Genomic DNA, 17,842 nt, shown 5'->3' on the forward strand with positions numbered 1-17,842 from the left:
AGCTCGGCCCCTAGAGCCTCTCACTGCACGAAGACCAATGTGGAATGAGAGTATGTGCAAAAAATACAAAAAACGGCTGGATGACCTCATCCCACCTGGGGGTGCTACTTAAAAATAATTTTCTTCATTCTGGCTATAATAATCATTTAATCTGATCCCAACTAGGTGATCTGATAGATACGGTCATTCCCAAAATAGATTAATCAAGCAAAAAAACTAGAATCAAAAGGTCATCAAAGTTTTATGGCATGTTTAGTTCAGTGTTTCATAGAGCGCTCAAATGTATTTTCGATTGTTGAAATCTCAGCTTGAGATTACTGATCTTAAATTATACAGGGGGTTTTTTAAAATAACTTAATTAATTTCTAAATCTAGGCAAAAAATGTTATTTTTACTGTTAAATTTTTTATTTTCAATGTCAAAGTACTAAATTTAATAGATACCAAATTCTAATTTGTTTTAATCTTCCCTTCTCTTTACCTTTAATTGCAGTAATTCTGATGCGACAATGCTGTCAGTACTTTAGTTTGGCGAAACATCAACATATCATCCGCTTAGGAATAATTTTTGGAAATTCATAAAAATTGAAACTCGACTTATACCCAACATTTTAGTTTTCCTTCAATTTTTTATGTATGGTATGGCTCGCTTTCTGCAGGGAAAATTAGCATAGAAAAAAGTGAAAGTGTTTGCAGCTGCAGTGCATTTAATATGTAGCAACACTACCTGACTGCCTGCAACAGCAACAACAACTAACATCATGTGCTGCATTTAGACTTCGCCCATATCACCCAACTCAGGGTCCTCGGCCGACACCCTTCTTTCGCTCCACAGACCCACCTAAATTAGCCATGAATCGAGGCTTCACTTTCTGTCAAAAGGGTGCAAAGTGTGGATAATTTTTGTTGTATTTTTTTTCGGTCTTTCTTTAAAAAGAATACTCGAGAGACTCGCGATATGGAGATTAAGGAGCCCCAAAGGGGCTGTTGTGGTTCCGAGTGGGCTGTGCCTCAAGTTCAGGCTTTGATTTTCAATTCGGTTCACAATTTGCATGGCTAGACGAGATACTCATTAACCTAAGTGATCCAACAAGAAGCATGATCCATATTTTTGGTCACACACACCGAAAGAAGGCGTGATCTCCTATAGTTGGTAGCACCTGCTGACTGCTGCCTGCTGCGGCACTTGTTGCACGTTCCGGGTGAAAGAGAACCCACCAGCCAGCTATACTACTCGATGCACAAACAATATGGACTAATTGCCATGTGAATCGGTTAATGGGGATACATGGGACTTGAGTTTGGGATACAATTTGCAATACTTACCCCCCGAGTAGGTGTCTGTAAGAATTTCAGAGTGGAGTAGGTCTGGGCCATGTTCCGGGGGCTTGCCTTATGTTTTATTTTTGTTTTTGTATGATTTTTTCGATTAAGACAGATAAAGATGATTATTTTCGTAATGATTTTCTCGATTAAGGAAATGCTAACCTCAACTTGGTCCAAAAAAAGTCCAGCTTAAGGGATCTTTGATGAAGTGAAAAATGTCTAAGCAAACATATTTCACTTTACATATGTTAATTTAAAAGGAGTTTTCTTCAGGACTAAAGTCCTGATTAAAATCCAATCCAAAACAAACATAACACTACCCGACTACCCCGTTCAAGTTTTTTAATAGATTTTTGACTTTAAATGACTTTTGCTTTATGATCTTTTTTTTTCTATATCAGAAATTGTTTTAATTTAAAAAAATTGCAATTTTTTTAAAGATTTTGTTAGAGGTAGCGCAGTTTTTTTCCCAATAATTTATGTATCTTGCATCTGGTTGTAATCTTCTTTCCATTCTAAAAAGCTGATGAATGCATCTATAAAGTATAATCAAACACTTCGTGGTTCCTACCGAACACGAAAAATATTTTCTGCGTCTTTTATTTGTGTATAGGTGCATTAATTTAAAAAATGTTAAGCAGCAAAAAAACCCAAACCATGTCGGTATTTAACGGAAAATTAAGGGTTTGAAAGGTTGGTCAAAGAATTTTAAGTCAGCCACTTCTCTCCATAGATTTTAATCAGCAATACCTTAAACGACGCCAAAAAATGCTTCTATCCAAAATAACATTCTCACATTCTCACTGAGATCACCCTCTCAACCTATATCAACGTAATTAGGAAGCTTCTGAAGCGATATCGAGATCAACTCCAAAGCTTCACGTACATATGCGTAAAGTACTCTCTAAGACAACACCAAAACTATCTGAAGATCTCTTATAAGTCATGGCCGACAAGCAGCTATAAATCGCTATATCCCCTCCTTTACACACACTTTTTATACGACTTCCCTGGAGTGCCTGTTGAAGAAAGACTTGATTTGATGACTTCGGTAATTGAGCCCGCACAGAATTTTAACTAACACACAAAAAAATGCTGCAGTCGGTTTGGAAAAATATTAAGGGAAATGGGTTTTTCTTCTTCATTGTTTGTTTTCACATTATTTTGATTTCATTTTGTGAACGTAACGGGAGAGGGGTGGGAAGAGTGGGGGATTGTGGTAGGTGTACTCGAATACGCGGTAGACACTCAGCTCGTGACTCGATTGACATTTGAATGAGAGTGGGAAATGCGCAAAACAAGCGACCAAAAGCGCCCCCCAACCGACAACACACCCACCTTAGCTCTACCATCTTGATGGAATCAATATGCGGTAATGCATTTTTCAGCTATGTATGTGCTTACAGGTATTACAACAACAGCAGCAGCAACAGCAATTGGGCTAACAATGGGCCACCGAAAACGAAGCCATTCTCATGCAATATATTGCAGGCAGTTCCACAGCTACAGCTGCACCGCTGCTAATATGCAACCGTAAACAGTTTTTATACCCTGTACTCGAAGAGTACAAAGTGGATGTATGTAACAATAGCCGAGTCGATTGAGCCATGTCTGTCTGTCCATCTGTACGTCTGTCCGTCCGTCTTGTTGAGCGCCTGGATCTCACAGACTATATCTCACAGACTAGGATCGCCATATTTTGCATCCAGACTTCTGTATGCTCACACTGTTACAAGTGTATTTCAAAAATGAGCCACGCCCCCTTCCGCCCCCGCAAAAGGGCGAAAACCTAAAAAATCTACAATTTTGAAGATAAAAGACGCTAAAAACGCCATTCCGTAGGGAATGACCATATCTATCAGATCGCTAAATTATTATAGCCACAAGGAAGAAATTAATTTGCAGTGGCTAAACCCACCCCGTCCAGCAGCTTTTGTTGTTTTTTCACATTCTGCTTCTGCAGTGTGCGGCCTCTGCCTATTCCGTGTCTCTGCCTCTGCCGCGTCTCTGCCTCAGGCGTGGATTTGCAGTGTGTGTCTCTAGGGGAGGCGAGCGAAAATATCGCGTTGGCGTGAGAAGTTATGTAGATGACAGGTGTAGAAAAAATGTAAAACATCAAATGTAAAAAGCATATAAAATTCAATAAAAAACGAGAAGGGACGTGTGAGACGCTTCTTACTCGTCACAACTTTTATACCCGGCACTCAGGACTACATCTGCACCTTAGCGGTGTTTTGTCAAATTTTAAATTTTTTCTTCATCTGTTATCTTCATCTACAACACTTCTCACACCAACACGCTCCGTTAGCTCGCCGCCCTTCCCAGACCCACACACTGCAGACTCGAGGCAGAGGCAGCGCCCTCACACAAAAAAAAAACAAATATAAGCTGCGGGACGGGGTGGGTTAAAAGTCGGAAGAGTCATCGGCAGGGGGATGGCAGAGGCAGGTGCCGAGTGAAGCAGAAGCAGAGTGTGAATGAGAGAATGTGAAAAGAACAACAAAAGCTGCGGGACAGGGTGGGTTTAGCCACTGCTAATTAATTTCTTTTTTTCTGGCTATAATAATGATCCAATTTGGTGATCTGATAGATATGGCCATTCCCTATGGAAAGTTTTTTTGTATCTTCAAAATTGTAGATTTTGGAGGTTTTCGCCCTTTTGCGGGGGCGGAAGGGGGCGTGGCTCATTTTTGAAATACACTGGTTTCAGTGTAAGTAAAATTTGGTGACTCTAGCTCTTATAGTCTCTGAGAACTAGCCGACAAACAAGACAGACAGACGGACAGACAGACACGGCTCTATCGACTCGTCTATGGATGCTGATCAAGAATATATATAATTTATTTCTGTGCGTTACATAAAAATACAATATACCCTATTTACCCTTCGAGTACCGGCTATAACAATATGGGACAGGTATTTTGACTGAGGACCGTGTATAAAAGTTGTGACGCGTAAGATGCGTCTCACACGTCCCTTCACGTTTTTTCGTCAATTGTACAAGCGGCAGACAGGCAGTCCAGGTCGAAAATCGAATTCAAATTAAAAATCAGCTAATTACATTAAGCGGTCCTCTCTCTCACTCTTTGCGGTCAATGCACTTCTATCGCACACCTTTTTTCATGCTCTCTCAGTTGATAGATGGTCTCTTGCTCTTCTTTACTTTCTTATCAGAGTGGAAAGAGCAGTCCATAATTGGGGTACGTCTAGGAGGCTGGGAATCCTAACCCAAGATTGATCTGTAGTGGTGGGACCATCAATGGTCGGGGGCACCCTTCATTTAAAACGCATTAACGCTGTTTTACATTGATTAAAACTACTTAAAAATACTCTACAATGTGAATACAACAAAAAGAGGAAGTTCCTTCCATTCATTTCTTCTCCAAGTGACTATACCCTCTCGCATGCCCTACCTTTGATGCAACGGCTCACAAGAAGCTGTAGAAGGAGAGTGTTCCTATTTCTTGGTTTTTCTTTTGTTTTTCCTTTGAGGGCCAGCGCCAGGCATTTGTCTTCTCTTCTTTTCCCATCCCATCTTCTTTTGGGCCCACGTCCCTGCCTACCCCAGCCGACACCACACGAAAAGCAAAGCAGTCAAAATATGTACATATGTATATGTATGTTCGAGCGTGTGGCTCCTGCTTCTCCAGAAATTGTCAGAACCTACGAGAATCTCAATTAATCAATTTCTCTAAAATAAATTCTGCCAGGGTGTCAAAAGTATCGATCTTCGAAAAGGTAATAAGTTAGTAATAATTTTCTCTCTCTGTGGCTTTCCCTTGAAAATTTGTTGTCGAAGGTTGTTGATAATGCAGCGTGCTGTTAATTATACCCGTTACTCGAAGAGTAAATAGGGTATATTGTATTTGTGGGGAAAAAATGTAACACACAGCCGAGTCGATTTATCCATGTCTGTCTGTAGATCCACCAAATTTTGCATTCAGAGTTCTGTGATATAACACTGATACAAGCATATTTCAAAAATAAGCCGCCTCCACACAAAGCGAAAATCTGCTGTATCCACAATAAGAGGAATCTAAAAACGGCATTCCGAAGGGAAGGATTGGGATCAGATTGGATCATTATTATAGCAAGCTAAAATTTGTTTTTTTGCACATTCTCATTCGCTCTCTGCTTCTGCAGTATGCGGCCTCTGGCTCTGCCGTGACTAAACCCACCCTGTCCCAAAGCTTTTGTTGCTTTTTTCTATTACCTACCCTACTACATTCAATTGTTCTCACCATTCCACCCTTATCAATGCTCTTGTTGTTGCAAGCAAATTGTAGCTGGTTTTTGTTTCGTAGGGGGGAAATAACGGAAATTTACTTGAGATTTTCAGCCTCTGCACTCTGGGGAATCTGACCACTTTTTGTGGCCAAAACTAATAACTTCCAAAGGCAAAAATGTTTTTTTTAATAGTGAAAGGAAGGCACATTGATAGAATGATCCAACTATTATAGAATCAAGTGGTGTTAATGCTTTTTTCCCGGTTTTGCCCCTTTTCGGAAAATGTTAATATTTGAGTTAATTTATGCAGCGCTGCTGGAGGTCTGGGACCAACAACAATCGCGAAGCAGACGCAATAAAATCTTGTACTTAAAGAAGTATTGACGAAAACTAACCAACTAAAGATGAAACTATTACAATTCAAACAAAAATGATCAAATTTATTGCTTAGTTAAACAAGTACTGAGCGAAATGCAATCGTACGTTGGAGCGATTCCAATCAAATTACTTTTAACCAAACAATCATTCAGACAGTCAATCAAATATATTTTTGTAAAATTCTAAAATGTTTTAAAGGATCTTTTATCATAACTAATCTTTGGAATACATTTTTTTATAATAAATACGACGTAAATGGGTTCCAGTTCGTATGGTGGCGGGAGGTAGGCGGGGTCCAAATGACACAATTTTTTTTCCGAAAAGTCTAACGAACATTAATTCCAATTTGTAGAGCTATTTTTTGCATTAATGATTAATGCCAAAAAACGGGCTTCTTACGCTTTTTAACATGTGTGAATGTTGCCAAGCAGCATGCTGCGAAAAGTGAGCAGCAATGTTCTCCAACATTTGGCACGGAATAAGCAACACTTAGTACCCTTGGAGGGATAGATATCCAGATTTTGTAAATCTGTCTCCAATCAATGCAGAAACATTCCATCTTTGTTTTTAAGCCATCCCAACAAAATTATGCATATATCTATTTTATTTACACAGAAGGCATGTTGAAATAGGGTATGTAAGCGGACTTACATACATACCGGTTGACAAGCAACAAATTGCCAAATGACGTTGCATTCCGTCCCCAGTGGTTGACCTTTTTAGCTTTAAACTTTATTTGAAAACATTTTAGAATCGTGAAAATTAGCCAATCTTGTGGAGAATTGGAATTGAGAATTGATTGGAGAATTGATTGATAAATAGGATAAAACAATAGTTTTAGCTAGTAATATCAAATAGAACATAAAATTCGAGTAATTTGATTCGGTATAAGTAGGTGTGCACGTATATTTGTTTTGGTATATTTCCGTGGGATTTCTGTGCTCGTATTTTAGACGCAAAAATGAGGAGAGGAAGAGAGAAACTGCTGACCTAATCCTCTCTCTTGCTGACCTAATCCTCTCTTTCGCATGTAACGGCAAGGTATTGTCCAGCAGGTGACAAGGACGATATTTTCTTAAGGATCTCACCTTTTTCGCACCTGTTGCAGATCACCTATTATAGACCATGATGGATTTCGTTTGTATGAAAAGGAGGGTTGAAAAGGTGTAATCTACCATGCATACCTGGAATTCTTGTGACGTATTTACCTGTTGTCGACACCTCAGTTTTTTCAAAAATTTGTTCAACTGCGCGGTTGTGTTGCGGACGCCGTGCACGTTTCGATTCGATGTGAATTAAAATAATGCAAAATTCGAGCCAAAACTAAGTTTGGCGCTTTGCTTTTTGAGTTGGATATAAATCGGATCCAATCCACGCACAAATCGAAAGTATATTCTCGAATGAATGGATAAGTAAAGCAACTGAGAAACGAATCCAATCACAAATTAATCTACCCATTAAAGGCAATTATAATTAGTATTATACACATGCTAAAGTGATAACGCCAACAAAAAATTCAAACTTAACTTGCGAAAGTGGCGCGCGGACGAATTAAACGAACTACAAAAATAAATGGCGCGAATTTAGTAATATTTACGAGCTTAACGAGTGTTTATCTGTCGTTTTCACGAGGCGAAAACTACGAAATAACAAACATCTCTGTGTATTTAGAGTGTGCGTATGCGCATTCTCTGCGCTTCGCGTGCTCATCGGTGTGTGTTTGTGTGCCAAAGAAAAGAATCAAAAAGGCAGAGCAAAAATTGAATAATTGTAAGTTTTTGTGTGTGGGTGTTAGGTGCATGTGCGTGTGAGAGGTACCCCAAAAAGCAAGTGGAAGCTGGTAAAAAGTGGTAAAAGTAACAAAAGCGCTAACAAAAATAAATGCAGAGCAAAAATATAAGTGCAAACGCATAAGCAAACAATTGCAAATAAACTAAATTATATTAAAAAAAAAATAATCAAAAGAAAATCATAATCAAATAATAGCTATAATTCAAAATATTTATAATAATAAAAATAAAGCAACAAGAAAAACAACGACGCAATGCCCGTTCACGTCTAAACACCGTAATCTCTCTCTGTACTCCGCTCCTTCGTACAGCTGTCCCCTCTACCCACTTCAATACCGTTATTTCTGTGCTTCATAAAATGTCAACAATAACAACAACTGTGGCCACGCCACCATCAACAACGGGTGGGCCAGGAGGGCGCACTGCCGACTGTCGTAAATTCTCACCGAATATCTTCAATAAAAGCAAATGCAGCCACTGCTTCCGTCAAAGAGAGGAGCATTCGGCCTCCGCCTTGGAATTCAATAGGGTGAGTTAACCGTGCAGACTCCAGCCCCTTATCAAGCTTTGATGTTCAGTTAAATTAAAACGACAAGGGACGTGTGAGACTGTTCTTACGCGTCACAGCTTTTATACCCGTCACTCAGTACTACATCTGCACCTTTGCGGTTATATGTCAAATTTTAAATTTTTTCTTCGTCTGTCATCTACATCAACAACACTACTCACACCAACACGCTCCTTTAACTTGCCACCCTCCCCTGCACACACTGCAAAGTCAGGGAAGAGACGCGGCAGAGGCAGAGGCGTGTCTGCGCGAAGCAGAGTGTGAATGAGAGAATGTGCAAAAAACAAATATAAGCTACGGGACGGGGTGGGTTTAGCCACTGGAAAATAATTTCTTCATTGTGCCTATAATAATGATCCAATCGGATCCCAATGATTTGATAGATATGGTCATTCCCTACGGAATGGCGTTTTAGTTCTATTTTATCTTCAAAACTGTAGCAAACCTACAGTTTTCGCCCTTTTGCGTGGGCGGAAGGGAGCGGGGCTAATTTTTGAAATACACTGGTTTCAGTGTGAGCATATAGCAGTCTGGATGCAAAATTTGGTGGCTCTAGCTCTTATAGTCTCTGAGAACTAGCCGACAAACAAGACAGACGGACAGACGGACGGACGGACAGACGGACAGACAGACATGGCTCTATCGACTCGTCTATTGATGTTGATCAAGTATATATATACTTTATGGGGTCGGAATCGTTTCCTTCTGTGCGTTACATACAACCGTTATTCGCACAAATACAATATACCCTACTTACTCTTCGCGTACCGGGTAAAAAAATAGTTTTTTTTTATTGAGTTTTGTGGTATATTGTATTTGTGCGAAAAACGGTTGTACCATATACATATACTCTTCGTATATATGGTACATTGTCTTTATGCGCGCAAGTGCATGTACATATGTACATACACACACTCCCAGTCATTGGAATAGACTCAAGAATTTTCAATTTGAAAATATATTTTAAAAATGCAGCTACGAATGATAATGGATATATTTTTCCATTAATCAGGAATCCTTATTTATCCTATTCCTTATTTAAAAAGGAAAGAATTCTAAGTTCTAACTTCTAAGCAAAAATGTTTTTTTTTATTAATTATTTTGTGTCAGTACCCCATAACTACGGCCAGCTTTAGCGATCTCTCGAATAGACTCAACTAAAATATAAGTCAAAATCTTTCAAAAGCTTTTTAATGCATATTAAAGATGTTTGAAGCTTACGCTTCTTAACTAAAAATGTTCGTGGAAAAATTTTTGGGAATCGCTTGGTAAAGTCCTTAAATTACATTAAAATTAAATGAATTTCAAAGGGTTCAATTGAAGCTCGCTGCAGGCCTCTTTGATACAATTAGGTAATGGTTTAACATCTTCAAATCTTTGACAAGCTATCCCCAGTAAAATTCTGATCAGGGGAGAAAAAAACTTCGAACTTATGTGAAAATTTTAGGCTTTAATCCATTTCCTTATCAATATACCGTTATGTTTCATGGGACTAATCTGTTAAAATTAGCCATAAAATGGACAGAAATGTTGCAAAATCTCAGAAAATGACTTTGGGTGTCAAGTGAGCCATAAAAATATATGATACCCAACTCCGTTATGGTTCAAAGCGAGTATCGAGTCAAAAAATGTTCTTCCTTTGTTCCAACACACAATAAACGAGGGGGGACGTGTGAGACGCTTCTTACGCGTCACAACTTTAATACCCGGTACTCAGTTAATATACTTGATACATATAGTAGACATTTTAAATTTTTTCTACATATGTCATCTAAATCTACTTCTGCATCACTTCTTACGGCAACGAGCTCTTAGCTTAGAGCTTTTAGCTTAGAGCCGCACGCTACACAAAGCAGTGTGGAATGCGAGAATCTGCAAAAAAAAAAGCTGCTGGGCGTGGTGGGGATTGCCACTGCAAATTAATTTCTTCTGGCTATAATAATGATCCAATCGGATGGTGATCTGACAGATATGGTCATTCCCTACGGAATGGCATTTTTAGTTTTCTCTTATCAATTGTGTACACAGCAGATTTTCGACCTTTGTGGGGGGCGGGGCAAAATTTTGAAATACACTTGTAACAGTGTGAGCATACAGAAGTCTGGATGCAAAGCTTGGTTGGCCTATCTGCTATGGTCTCTGAGTAATAGGCGCTCATAAGGACGGACGAACACACAGGTATGGCTAATCGACTCGGCTATTGATACTGATCAAGAATATATATACTTTTTGGGGTTTACTCTTGTGGGTAATATAATACACAAATAAAATATACCCTATTTACTCTTCGCGTAGCCTGGTCTGAAAAGAGGCTCCACCTTATTTGCTACTCTGAATACATCTTTATTTAGTAACAAATTTTGTGCTGTTTTTTGCTTTGTTGTTTTGTTTGTAAAATAAATGTATGTTTTTTTCCTATTTAGGAATGCTCATTAGACATTTGAGAAGTTTTCTTTGTAGATGAATTTATGTATCGGGATTAGTTTTAGAATTAAGTGTTTTTTTTTTTTTTTTGTAAAGGAGTTTTTTTTGTTGGGCAACATTCTGGAATCTGTGAAATGTTGAAAATTGTGTGTAATTTCGCAGCAATATGTGATTTTGATTTTGCCGTTGCTTGTTTATTGTTGTCATTCTTTCTCAGAGAATGCGACTCTCTGGGGGGGTCAGCTGAAAATGCGTGTTGGCATGAGAAGTGAAGAAATGTAGATGACAGATTTAGAAACAGTGTAAGTTGAAAATGTAAAATTGGAAATCGTACATACAAGTGCATCCTTAGGGTTTCTTTTCTGCTGGTGTATGTAACAAACATGCCAATGTAAAATGTGATTTTTTGTTTGTTTTGTTTTGTTTTTAAACAATTTGTAACCCTAATAATACGTCTTTCGATGCTCAGTCGAAATTCGTTTTCATTCTCTGCTTTTTGTAAACCTAATTTTATGGTTTATTATTCAAGAAATGTTTTATTATTGCCATTGACAGGCGGGTAGGCCTGCCTGACAGTTGCTTCTTTATTACTTTTTATAATTTTGTGAGTAGCAAAACGCAATGCAAAGTGAATTATTCGTTTGTCAAAATCAAATTTCTGTTGTAGTTCTTTCATTATTTTATTCTTTAGTCATTTTTAATTGATCACCAGTGAACATTTTATGAAATTAAAAAGAAGCCTCAGGCGTAAGCTGATTTTTGGGGGCTAATTAGCGCGTATAAATTGATTTTTTAGAAAAAGTGTGTTTTCCTAATGCTTGACACGTGTTTCCGAGTGTGAATTTGCCACTTTATACTTAAGCGGAGTATTGTATTTGTTAAGCATTTAAATTATTGAGCAAGTTCCCCAGACCGTCTGAGACACAAACACTTGACAGAGGTGAAATAAATAGAAAAGATTGGGGAAAAGACTGCCATTTATCCATAAAAAGTTTGGCAGCATTGTTGTGCCAGCATTTCCTATAATTCTATCTATAAATAAACCTGGAAATATTAACCTGACCAATGGGATCGAAGCTAAAGTCAAGTGCTAAAAACATTGGAAAATCTAAATAAACATTTACTATTTTTGTGGAGTGCGAAAGTCATTTGAGTCAATAATTCATTCTCCTTCTCCAGTGGGTTGAACAACTGTGTCAACAACAACTGTCCCTCTGTTTGTGGCAAGTGGCAGCAGGGGAACGGAAGTAGAGCTCAGGTAAGGGTCACAGCTGGCCCACAACAGAGAGGAAATTTATGCGAGGTGTTTCTAGAGGAAAGTGAGTGATTGGTGGACTTTCTTATGAAAATAATCTATTAATTGATAGAAAATATTAGAAATATAATAGATATAAAGAAATAAAGATATACAAAAAGCCCATCATCCACACAAAAAACGTTCTTATATATCAAGCATATTTTCATCTAAATTTCATATTTAGACACTGGAAAGGGAGAGGCACTTCTCTGTCCATCTCTATCTTTATATCTGTGTTTGTTCCACATTTGAAAGAGCGTTGTGCCCCTTATGTACATGCAGCAGTTTCTGTAGATGTATTTCCCTGCCCCCTCAGCTAATGTTGCATGTTTTTTTTCCTACCAGATCTCTTATATGTAAAAATAGAACCCTCTTTGTGCCCGGACTCTTCATCTTGGTTTCCGTTCTCGCCCCATAAGGCAATTAGAAGACGTCAGCAGCCAGCAGCATACCTCCTCTAGTTGCGGCTACTCACTGCAAAATACCTCACTGGCGTCTTACCACATGCCCTGCTTGTCCCGCTCTTGTGCCTGCCACATCCTTCAGAAGTTGTTCTAAATTTAGCATCACTTTTGCTTTTGTTTGTGTCTTTTGCAATGTTGCATTTGCTTTTCAGGTTCCAGGTTGCTTTTCCTGTGCCACACATTTGTGTTGCCATTGTCTCTCTGCCTCTGTCGATCTCTGCCCCAGAACGGAGGCTAATGAAGCCGGCAAAAACGTCCCTAGCACATCTCTCGAATTACCTTGTATTGGATGGAGTCTCAACTCGTTGATGCCCGCCGAGGTGGTCGTTAGGTGGAGTTTCCTTTGTAGTGTTGCGGTTCAAAAAGGGGGTTATGTAGGAGAAAAACTATATTCCAAACGGATTTCCAAATCGATTGTCTAATCAATTATTATGTATTTGTCTCTACACTCGAAAGCTTAAACAACTTACAAGAAAACAACTTTAGACATTGTTTTTGGCTACATTCTGTGACCCCATAAAGAAGATTATGATTTTCGCATTGTTAATGGTTCAGATCAAAAGAATTTGCAACATTTGCAGGCAAAGAAACATCACATCATGCAACTCGTAGTAATATTTTTTATACCCGGTACTCAAAGAGTAAATAGGGTACATTGTATTTGTGGGGAATAACGGTTGTATGTAACGCACAGAAGGAAACGTTTCCGACCCCATAAAGTATATATATTCTTTATCAGCATCAATAGTCGAGTCGATAGAGCCATGCCTGTCTGTCCGTCTTGTTTGTCGGCTAGTACTCAGAGACTATAAGAGCTAGAGCCACCAAATGTTGGCTCCGGACTGCTGTATGCTCACACTGAAACCAGTGTATTTCAAAAATGAGCCACGCCCCCTTCCGCCCCCGAAAAAGAGCGAAAACCTCCCAAATCTAAAGTTTTGAAGATAAAAGAAAACTGAAAACGCCAATTCCGTAGAGAATGGCCATATCTATCAGATCACCAAATTGGGATACGATCGGATCATTATTATAGCCACAATGGAGAAATTAATTTCCAGTGGCTAAACCCACCCTGTCCCGCAGCTTTTTTTGTCCTTTTTACATTCTCTCATTCACACTCTGCTTCTGCTTCACTCGGCCCCTGCCTCTACCCTACCCTGCCGATTCCTCTTCCGACTTTTAACCCACCCCGTCCCGCAGCTTATATATGTTTATTTTTTGTGTGAGGGCGCTGCCTCTGCCTCGAGCCTGCAGCTAACGNGAAGTGTTGTAGATGTAGATGACAGATGAAGAAAAAATTTTTAATTTGACAAAACACCGCTAAGGTGCAGATGCACTATTGTCCCAATGACCAGTTTTGGTGGCCAAAAGCTAATTTTTAAAAGTTAAAACCAAGACTCGGACACTTACGAAAAATCTGATGTGAAACCTAGCTGTCATTATTGCACAGAATGTGCAGGGAAAAAGTACCAATTTTATTTCTGTTTTAAATATCTCATAAATTGGAAAATACGATTAACTGATACAATTTTTTTGATGCATTTTATTTAGTAGGCTTTTTACTACGTGTTCTGTAATGTGAACGATATCTAGTGGTTGGCGATGTCTTCTACATCTAGATGTAGTCCTGAGTGCCGGGTATAAAATTTGTGACGCCTAAGAAGTGTCTCACACGTCCCTTCTCGTTTTTTTTTTTTGCTTTTTCGGCGCTGAGGCGCGAGACTGGACGCCCCACCAGGTGCCCTGGTCCCGACAAGCAGTGGCCGCCATGCAGCCCAATTGCAGCAATTGTGATTCTGTTGCTTTTGTTGTGGTTGTGGTTGTTCGTTGCTCTGGTGGCCGTCTATTTGTCTGGCAAGACAATTGGCAGGCAACAGTGTCGGGCACAACACAGTGGAACAAAACAGCAAGGAAAAATAGTTGGAAATTTATATTAAAAACTGGAATGGGATTTGAAAATAAATTTTTTGTTGTACAAGTTTAAAGAATATTACATTTTGCAATTTTTTAAAAGAATTTTCTTGCGGCGCTTTCATTAATGAATATCACTTGGGGCGAATTTTGCGTTCGTTTTTTTGTTCTTTTCAACGAATGCTTCCTTCCGCTTAGGGGATCAATTTTTAGACAGGCAAAGAAGCAGCAAAAAAAATTCCACTGCTTCCCCTAATCGGGTGTCATTTCGGGCGACTGTTTTCTTCTCCCTCTCTTTCTCTCTTTTTCTCAGTCTCTGTCTGCAGTGCCTCTGTCCATTGTTGTGTGATCCTAGGTGGTGCATAGGTAAAGGCCTATCCTACCACAAAGATCTCAATTGGTCCCCGGGGTGTTATTGAGCTATTGGCAGCATGCCACAAGAGACGAATCAGCCAAGGAGTCAGTCGAGACTTGGTCTCCAGTGGAGTGCTCTGCGGACTTCTCGACTTCTTCTCCCATTTCATACCATGAGAGGTTCTCTAGACCTCAACATCATTCTCATTTTCTTCAGTGGTCCCTCGCGTGGTCGCCTATTGCCCTTTTGTATTACCCGGAGTCTCCCTACTCACTCTTCCTCCTGCACCTCTCTGTGGCTACACTTTGCCACTCCCCTCTGCCCCCCTTTTCTTTGACTTTGTAACTCCACTTGCTGCCCCCTCTTTTTGCCTTGCCTTTCGGCCAAGTTCTTCTTCGTGTTGTTTTTCAGAGAAGTATACACATAATAAATATTACTTTTGCACATCCATCCTGCCCCCAACCCCAACAATCCTCTGAGGCATGCCTCCGCCATGTTGCGACGTGCTCAAGTGTTTAGCTTAAAAATTGTACAGAGTCTCGGAGTATCTTTGAAATTTGCATTTTTGTAGGTTAATTAGTCGCTCGTTCGAGTGTCAAGTGCATTGAACCCTTGTAAACCTGTGACATCATGTTTTTCACAGGTTTCATCTTACTCTCTATCTGTAAATCTGTTGAACATCGAAGGCAACCCCTTTGGGAGCATCATGAAAATCATAAAAAGAAGAACTACAAAAAACTAAAGACCTGATAAACAACCGAGAACAAAAGACCTATCTGATAGCAAACAGCAGTCTGCTGGTTTCCCTGCTAGAAGATACTTTATTTGGTTGATTTTGTGGATCATTCTAAGGCAAGGCTCAAGCAACCGTCAAAATCCAAAAGAAAGATATGAAAAGTCCAATCGTTTTCGATTAGATTTTGCAGCTCAATTAGCATGGTACTGGAATATGTACAAGCAGAACTATTTGAGTCTCCAGTGAATAATATTTAATTGCTGAATGTAGAAATAGCCATAAAAGTGTTAAAAATAAACTTAAAAATGCTACGATAAAAATCGGTATTATTTGATAGTAATTAGAGTATTAGAATAAACACTCAGTAATAACTATGGTAAGCGAAGTGAAATAATAAAGGGGAACGCAATTTTCGCTTTTAAAGAGTCCTGGGCCTTTAAAGGCCTGAGGTGGAGGCCTTCAGAAAACTGCCCGTGGCTGGTGGATATTCCCCCCTCCTTCTCGCTCTCTAACTTTTGATTACATTTCGATCGACTGCTTTGTTTTTGTTGCTGTTCCCGTTTCCGTAGCTGTTGTTAGTCTTGTTATGCTGTTGTGTCTGTGGCTGCAATTAGCAGCCAAAGGAAGACCGCAATCGTCTGCAATTCCTTCGCGACTTTGCCAATCGCTCTCTTTGTAATTTTTGTTTTTCTTTTGTTTTGTTTTTACACGCATGCGTGTCACAATTATCAGCACGAACTTCTCTGTCACTCAAGACAATGCCCGCCAGAAATTTTGATCTGCTTCCCCTACCACTTCCTTCCACCGCGTTCTTCTGCTCTTATGGTTCTGGTATATGCTCTTGGGGTTCTTTTACTACCGCATCACAAAGACAACAAATCGAGTTATAAGTGTTGAACAAAATACGACTTTCTTTTATATATATAGATTCGGATATTTTGTATATTTGAAAAGTATTTATATGTATACCATATTTCTTTACTTTTTAAAGCAATTCTTATTGATTTTCTAGTAATATGTAATTTTTGTGTAGGAATTTTTTATTCAAATTTGAAAAATATTTGTTCTTTTAATTGATTAACAGGACTATCTTCCACAATCTTTTGATTTGTTAAATTCGATGGGCTATTTCTTTGAGAAATGTTAAAATTTTTTCTAAAGAATGTGTTTGATAATATAAACTGTTAAGGTTTCTTATATTTTATTTATTCGTTTTAATTGATTTCTTTATTTTTAAGTCATGATTGATGATGATTTAAGCTGATTGAAGCAGCTTAAAAGTGGACCCAAAAATGTTGTGGTTTTAGTTTACCGTCTGGGAAATATTAAGCTTTAAAATGCAAAAATGGTTATTTCTTTGTGAGGTACTTGTTACGAAATATTGACTTTAAAAACTTAGTAGTGCCCCAAATCTATCAGAAAAAGTCGTTTGGTTCTTTGAGGAAAAAAAAAGTTGATATAATTGATGTATGGTACCTTTCACCATAATTACATTAAGCTAAGAGGAATATCATTCACAATTTTTGTTTATTGGTTTATGGTTTATTTTTTTTGTGTGTTTGGGCCGTCTTGACAGCGATATGTAAATTGTGTCTTGTATCTCTCCCTCTCTCTCTCTCTCTTTTGCTGCTCTTCATTATTGTATCTAGATTTTTTTTGTTGGTGTGCGGTCAAGGTGATCAAGGCGGCCCCAAGTCGCGCCGCGGCAGTCGAACAACGAGTCAAGTCTTCGGATCAATAGGAATCACCAGGCAGCAGGCAGGCAGGCGGCAGTCAGCAGGTGATGGAACAGGGGTGCGGCCTGTAGTTCACAGTGGAGAAGGAGGAGAAGTGCAGCTGAAGCTCTCTCGCAACACCACATTCCAGGTAGAAGTGTCAATTTTATGTTTTGCGCGTCTCTCGTCGGTTTCCAGTGTTGTTTGTTGCTTGTTTTTATCTGGTAGATAAAATACATTCCATTTATTTGGCATTTTTGAATTTGTATACGTAGTGTGAGTTTGTAAGTAGGGTATATTGTATCTGTGCGGAACAAATGTAACACACAGAAGGAAGCGTTTCCGACCCCATAAAGTATTCTTGATCAGCATCAATAGCTGAATCGATATAGCCGGCACGCAGTACTACATCTGCACCTTAGCGGTGTTTTGTCAAATTTTAAATTTTGTCTTCATCTGTCATCTACATCTACAACACTTCTCACACCAACACGCTCCGTTAGCTCGCCGCCCTTCTCTAGACCCACACACTGCAGACTCGAGGCAGAGGCAGCGCCCTCACACAAAAAAAAAACAAATATAAGCTGCGGGACGGGGTGGGTTAAAAGTCGGAAGAGTCATCGCCAGGGGGAGGGCAGAGGCAGGGGCCGAG

The 17,842-nt window shown here is 39.1% G+C and overlaps 1 protein-coding gene and 1 long non-coding RNA gene across 6 annotated transcripts in view; one reads left to right on the forward strand and one right to left on the reverse strand.

Moving 5' to 3' along the window:
- Positions 1 to 970: 970 nt before the first annotated feature.
- On the reverse strand, positions 971 to 1,555 carry LOC117590921. Its single transcript, XR_004574341.1, has 3 exons — positions 1,488 to 1,555; positions 1,326 to 1,391; positions 971 to 1,254 (listed from the first exon to the last, which is right to left on the reverse strand). It is a non-coding gene; the product is annotated as an uncharacterized LOC117590921 (long non-coding RNA).
- Positions 1,556 to 7,936: 6,381 nt separating this feature from the next.
- Positions 7,937 to 17,842, forward strand: part of LOC117590924 (protein outspread) — a 117,534-nt gene continuing 107,628 nt past the window's right edge. For 4 of the 5 annotated variants that reach the window (XM_034283958.1, XM_034283959.1, XM_034283960.1 and 1 more), the window contains exon 1: positions 7,937 to 8,249. In XM_034283958.1, coding sequence (XP_034139849.1) covers positions 8,079 to 8,249 — 171 coding nt within the window. In that variant the 5' untranslated portion in view covers positions 7,937 to 8,078. The remainder of the gene's footprint in view (positions 8,250 to 17,842) is intronic. The other variant, XM_034283962.1, reaches the window with a different exon arrangement.

Source organism: Drosophila guanche, unplaced genomic scaffold (genome assembly GCF_900245975.1).
Source record: "Drosophila guanche unplaced genomic scaffold, DGUA_6, whole genome shotgun sequence".
Taxonomy (NCBI): Eukaryota; Metazoa; Arthropoda; class Insecta; order Diptera; family Drosophilidae; genus Drosophila; species Drosophila guanche.